The 6,827-nt window shown below is 37.0% G+C and overlaps 1 protein-coding gene across 2 annotated transcripts in view; it reads right to left on the bottom strand.

Moving 5' to 3' along the window:
• Window positions 1-934: 934 nt before the first annotated feature.
• The window catches only part of TNKS2 (tankyrase 2), a 67,643-nt gene continuing 61,750 nt past the window's right edge, over window positions 935-6,827 (bottom strand). For both annotated transcript variants that reach the window (XM_019445071.2, XM_019445072.2), the window contains 2 exons: window positions 4,113-4,269; window positions 935-3,311 (listed from right to left, as the gene is read on the bottom strand). In XM_019445071.2, coding sequence (XP_019300616.1) covers window positions 3,249-3,311; window positions 4,113-4,269 — 220 coding nt within the window. In that variant the 3' untranslated portion in view covers window positions 935-3,248. The remainder of the gene's footprint in view (window positions 3,312-4,112; window positions 4,270-6,827) is intronic.

The following is a 6,827-nucleotide window of genomic DNA, read 5'->3' as shown; positions in this document are numbered from 1 at the left end:
CTTATGGGAATTTATTTACATGTTTTCTTTCCTCACCACCATGAAAAGAACTGTATCGTATCATATACTAGGATGCTTAGGAACTAGCAAGCAAACATATTGTCCTAACTAAAGGAGTAAGACTAAGCTGCTGAAAAATCTTTCAAAGCCAAATGACTCATAGGTTATTTGCACCATTATTCTATTATTAGGGAAAGCAAAGAATTGATCACACACACACACGTGAACACTTATACTGTAATCTAAAATACATACATTACTATAATTTTTAAAAATGTTTTAATATTTTTGAGAGAGAGAGAAAGAGAGTACGCGTGCAGGCAGGGAAAGGGCAGAGAGAGAGGGAGACAGAGGATCCAAAGCAGGCTCTATGCTGGCGGCAGAGAGCCTGATGTGGGGCTCGAACTCATGAACCACGAAATCATGACCTGAGCTGAGGTCAGACGCTTAATGGACTGAACCACCCAGATGTCCCTATACTTTAAGAGTAATAAGTACCACTAACTTTAAGATTTTAAAACTTATAAAAATTGTTTTTAGGGGCACCTGGCTGGCTCCGTGAGTACAGCATGCAACTCTTGATCTTAGGGTTGTGAGTACAAACCCCATGTTGGGCCTACAGTAGCCTACTTAAAAAAAAAAATGTAGATATATATTCCGCTTTAGAAGAAGATAAATTTCCTGGGAATGACCTTTAAGGTTTGCTGAAAGTTGTATTGGATACAGTAAATGTCTAAAAGCATCACATATTAAAGCATCTGAGAGATTATGGTCACAAAACTCAATATTTCAAATTTTAAACTGCATTCTATCACTGTTAGACTCAGAACTGCATTGTTTTCCTGCAATTGTGGTTTATTGCGATCTTAATCCATTTTCTCAAGACCATTCAAAACATTTATACTATTCCAGTAATTACCATGCTACCCAGAAAAACAAATGAACACTTTATTAAGAATTAAATGAAGGTATGGAATGTGATACAGTACAAGTAAGACACCCAAGATGGATATAATAGTACTACCCACACAAAAAGTTAATTCTCACTCCCCCCCCCAAAAAAATCACAAGACAAAAGAAAAAGCAATTCCATCATTATAAAGTATGATATTTCATGCAAAAACTCCAAAAAAAAATCCCCCCAACCACCCCCCAAAATCCCTCAAACTGTCAACAAACCAAAAGCTATTTGAAAATATTGCCATGCTAACATATTAACCACAATATAATCATTCATAGAAAAATAACACACTAATTAAGCAATGGATTAGATGAAACAATACAGGCTGCAATATCATAAACTCAAAGATCTCGATGATTTTCCATGAAAAGTAATTCCAGATTCACCTACAGGGTGAGTAACGGGCTCAATGCTGAGAGATAAGGTAGGTAAATATAAATTCCATTAACTCATCTCATTAGCTTCTAATTATAAAATCTGGAAGCTTCCAGAATCTGAAAAATTATATAAAATTTGGCATACTCCATTTGTGTTCCAAGAAATTACTTTAGGATCATAACTGCAATTATTAGAGAACTGTATAAAAGCACTTCCAGGTCAGGAACTGACCTCTTAAATAATGATCACAATTTACATCATAGAAACAACTCCAGATATGCATTTACTCTGATTAACTCTCACTTAGGACAAGAAACATGATTTTCTAGCACTTTATGTACAAGTTACTGCAAAGGGCCAGATAATTTAGAGACGGAATAAAATGTAAAACAAAAGTGAACTGGCACAGAGACTGAAGGGGAACATTCCCACTTACAGAGACATAAGTCGGTAAAAATCTTGCCTTGCTTTCTGAGGGAGCTAGAGTCAACAACTAGACTGACAAGCTATAATTCATGTCTCTGTACCAAGATGCTTTCGCCTATTTCATGGAAAAGACAGTTTTACATTAGAAAACAGGAATGGCATTTTATGGGATAGCATTCCCCTCCACAGCTGCCAAACAAGCCTGGTCACCATGTGGTGCACACACAAAGTGTATTTCCAACTGACTGTTAGTGTCATGATGAGGCAACCGAGGACCAGGAAGCAATGGCTCACAGCACCTGCCCATTCAGGCGACCTGGAGAGAACTGGGACACCTATATTTCATGGTTCTGGGTTCAGTTTACCTACGGTGTAAAGATCGGCTCTAACAGTAAGGCCAAGGAGAAAAAACAAGAGAAAGTTACTTAGGATAAAAAGCGACCCACTCTCATTCGCTTCCCCTTCCATCCCCCCGCTTTAGATTTAGGGTAATTAGAATACATTGGAAAATTATTCAGAATTACCGTTCCTACCTCTGAAATGTAACTTCCTATTTACACTCCATGAAAAGAACACCATAATTGTTCACTGGCAGGATTTAGCCTCTAAAACACAGAAGCACTTGCTCTAATTTTTACAAAATGAAATGACAGAATTTTCCAATGTGAAACCCGAGAGTTTGAAGCCAGTAAAGAAGTATCTTTAATTATCAGGACGTTCATAATTAGAGCTCTTTGGAATGTGTCTTATACATACAAAGGTACCAGAAATTAAATCCCCAGAGTATTTATGAAGTAGGTTCTGAAATGGGAAAGATTTCTAATGAGAGATAAATGCTTCCATCAGCAAATTAAATCTGATATATCAATCTTTCCTAACTGACCAAGTCTTTGCTAATAATAGCTCAACATAGCCTCTGGAATCAAACGTAAAGATCACTCAATCATGATGATGCACGATGAAGTACAGATGGGCAGTACATATGAAAAACAATTTGTAAACCGCTGCAGTTCTAAAACGGATTTATATTACAAAGCAATGTAAATAAATATTGGGCTAGTACAAAAGCTCTTATTTACAGTTTTACAAATGAAATTGTATTCAGTGTAAATGCTGTGTTTTAAAGAACACAGTACTGTATTAGTAAAATGAGTCTGTTGAGGGGATTACACTTTCTGTTAGAATCAATGCATAACATATAAAAGATTCAAGTTAACTTTGTTTATAATTTAGTACAGACAAACCCAGTTTAACCTGGAATGGCATCTGTTAAAGTGCTGAAAAACAGGAAATACTTAGAAAACACTGTACATTATTAAAGCTTTATCAAGTCAGAATGTTAAACTTCTTTCACATTTTTTTATCCTTTGGCCACAGGCTTGTGGACAAGATGACACTTCTCAGCAAAGGAGTAAAACTTAATAGGCCACCAGCTGCTTAGATGACTTTAGGTTCAGTGGATTTAGTTTCCTAAAACAACTATTTATCCATCAACCATACCTTCGGGCCTCACAATCTGGTAAGTAATTAAATATTCAGGGTAAGCCTGGAAGAGAAAGATCAATTTAAACACTGGTAAACAAACTTTTTAAAACATTTTACTATAAGGATTTCCAAACTTTAGAAAAGAGGTTCTAAATTAGTGCTGTGGATCAGAATCATCTAAGGACATTTTCTCAAAACATCCTTACCTTGATTCTAATCACTTGGGTTCTGAATCAGAAGGTCTAGGATGAATACTAAGTATGTGTTTGTTTTTAATAACTGAGGTGATTCTGCTACATTTCCTCAGTTAAGAACACTGCTCTAGAGACTGGATCTGTGTCACTAAGAGCAAGAGGGAATTGTTTGCTTCTTTGCTACAGATAGGTTAACTACTAAATACAGGATTCTGACTAACTATATTTTACAGAAGGTAAGAAACAGAAAAAAGATCCACTGTAGTTGGCAAAATCTGAATAAAGTCTGTAAGTCAGATAGAATATTGTAACAATGGTATTTTCCCGATTTTGATAATTTTAAGACAATGTCCTTGTTTTGGGGAAATACACACTAAAGTACGTAAGGGTAAAGCAACAAGCCTACAACTTTCCCTCAAGCAGTTCAGGAAAAACTATTCACACACACGCGGGAGAGAACAAAATGTTGACAATGGGAAAATAAGGGACTTCTTGATTATTTTTGCAACTTTTCTGTAAATGAGAAATTATTTCCAAATAAAAGTTAAAAAAAACACAACAACCCAGTTCTCAGGGCAATATGCCGTGTCAGTTTAAGAGATTAGTAAGAAAAGGTTAAAGTATGGCTCTAAATAATTTCTGAAGATGAGCAAATAAAACTGAATTACCTGTTCTCCTCTGTAAATAACATATTCAGCTAAAGCTAGTCCATTTACACTGGGTCGACCAGTGACTGAGTGATGTCCTGGAGGAGAATGTGCCATTTTCATTGCACTGAACTGCAGGAAAGACTTTCCCAGGGTTACCCGGCAAAAGAGCAGCTGCCTATAACATGGAAGGGAAAAGATCTCTCTGAAGACAAGGCAGTATAAGACATTGTCTGTGTAGACTGCATAAGCTTTTTAATGTATTTATACATAAACACAAGTTGTTTTGTCATTTCACCCTTAAAAGAACTTTGTGAGAATGTCTTCTACTCTCATTAATGAATCTGTCACTTTAATCCTTATTTTAACTATAACAACTGAGAATGGAATGACCTTATAGAGATGGAGACTCCACTTGTTTGTATCCCAGCAAAAGCACAAACCACAGCCCAAGTGAGAAGGAGAAGCAAATTTAAGGAACCCCCATGAAGTAGCTTGCAAAGTTGGACATTTATCCAACTAAGTCTAGTTGATTCCACCTTCAAATTATATCTGAAACTCATTCTCTTAATTCTTAATTATATCTGAAACTAATTCTCTTAATTGGCTACCATTAAATTCAAATCACCAAAATTTTCAGTTGGATTGGGACCAATGGCCTCTGAACTACTCTATTTCTACTCTAATTCCTAAACTATTTTCCATCCAAGCAACAAGTTATTTGGGAAAAAAAAAAAAAATCCAACACATAAAACATTAATCAAATCACATCACTTTTCTGCTTAAAACCTTGTAGAGGTTACTCAGTATCCTTGGAAGAAAATCCAAATTCCTTACAATGGCTCCAAATTCTCTAATCTTACCTTGTGTTGTGTATCAGGAGCATTAATTTTCTTTCTTCACACAAACCAACTCTCTTACCTAGTGACCATCATACACAGTTTCCTTTACTATAGAGAATGGTATCTATTCTACCACTCTTCAAACGGGCTAACACTTGGTTTTTTTAGGTTTCGGCTGCAATGTTAGTTCCTCAAATAGGTCTTCCTTTACCAGAAGTTTAAGTGGATTACGCTCCCAATTCCCAGGCATATATATGATTGACTTGCCTTATTTCCAATAAGCCTTTTTTATTACTTCATGGCTTTTCTTCTTTTCCAAGGACAGAAAGAGATTTTGGTGAATGAGTTAATTCTATTCTCCAAAGAGAGGCTATCTATACTTTTTATTCTAAATAAGCCTGTTGGAAACCTTAGCATTGTTAATCAATATGTATTATAGTCCCAATCAGCCCTGTGATAATCCAAAGACAAAAGTCTTTTTAATGTTCATCTATTTTTGAGAGAGAGTGAGCATGAGCAGGAGAGGGGCAGAGAGAGGGAGACACAGAATCCAAAGCAGGCTCCAGCCTCTGAGTTGTCAGCACAGAGCCCGACACGGGGCTCGAACCCATGAACCATGAGACCATGACCTGAGCCAAAGTCAGACACCCAACCAACTGAGCCACCCAGGTGCCCCCCAAATTTTTTCTTTAATGTTTATTTATTTTTGAGAGAGAGAGAGAGAGAGAGAGAGAGAAAGAAAGAGAGAGAGAGAGAGAGAGAGAGAGAGAGACAGAGACAGAGACAGAGACAGGGAGGGAGGGAGACACACAGAATCTGAAGCAGGCTCCAGGCTCTGAGCTGTCAGCAGAGCCTGATGCGGGGCTCAAACCCACGAACTATGAGATAACGACCTGAGCTGAAGTCGGATTGCTTAACTGACTGAGCCACCCAGGTGCCCCTAAAAATTTTAATAAACTTATTTCCAGACAGCCAACCACTCTGTTCTAAAAAGTAATGAGAGGTGGTACTAGAACATTATTATAATCTGAACTATTTTACCTCCAGATAATATGACTGCAGAGTTGAATTTACAGAATCTCAAGAGATTACAAGCTTTCTAAACTGTCCAATTTATGATCTAAAACAGAAGTGGATGGGAGTTCATATCCAAAAGGGCTGACTTCAGGCACCTACACAAGTCTAAACTTAGGGGGAAAACAAGAGTAATACAAAAACAAATCTTGTTTCTCCCCAGGACCAGAGTTCTTTACCTCGGCAACCTTTCAAAATCAGCTGGGAAGCCTTTACAAATCCTAATGCCAGACCAATTATATGAGAACCTCTGAGGGTGGGACACATGCATCAGTAGTTTTTAAAGCTGCCCAGGTGATTCCAATGTGTCACCAAGGCTGAGAACTGCTCTAGGGTTTTCTTCAAGATCAGTGATCAGAAACATTAGCATCACCTGACAACTTGGTAGAAATTCATATTCTAGGGCCTCCTCTCAGGCCTACTAAGTCAGCAACTCAGTAGGTAGGGCTCAGGAATCTGTTTTAGTGAGCTCTTTAGGTGATTCTCCTGCTTGCTAGTATCTGATGAAGACTGCTTCAGATCTGTATAAGCAGTACCCTAACTGTTGAGTGAATTTCAGTAGTTAACCTTACTCAATTTTTCAAATGACAAAAGATAATTTATATTTACCTACGAGGATTAATTAGGGGCAAGTTATTTGAATGATTTTAACAATTGAGTTAGGCCAGAGTAAAACTGGGGGGAAAAAGTGCAAAGTAGTTATTTGATAATAATGTGTTTTATTTTTTTTATTCAAAAAAAATTTTTTTTTTAACATTTATTTATTTTTGAGACAGAGAGAGACAGAGCATGAATGGGGGAGGGGCAGAGAGAGAGGGAG

The sequence above is a fragment of the Panthera pardus genome, unplaced genomic scaffold (assembly GCF_024362965.1).
Source record: "Panthera pardus isolate Hobbes unplaced genomic scaffold, ASM2436296v1 HiC_scaffold_22, whole genome shotgun sequence".
NCBI classification, from domain to species: Eukaryota; Metazoa; Chordata; class Mammalia; order Carnivora; family Felidae; genus Panthera; species Panthera pardus.
This window is presented reverse-complemented; position numbering and strand designations above follow the sequence as displayed.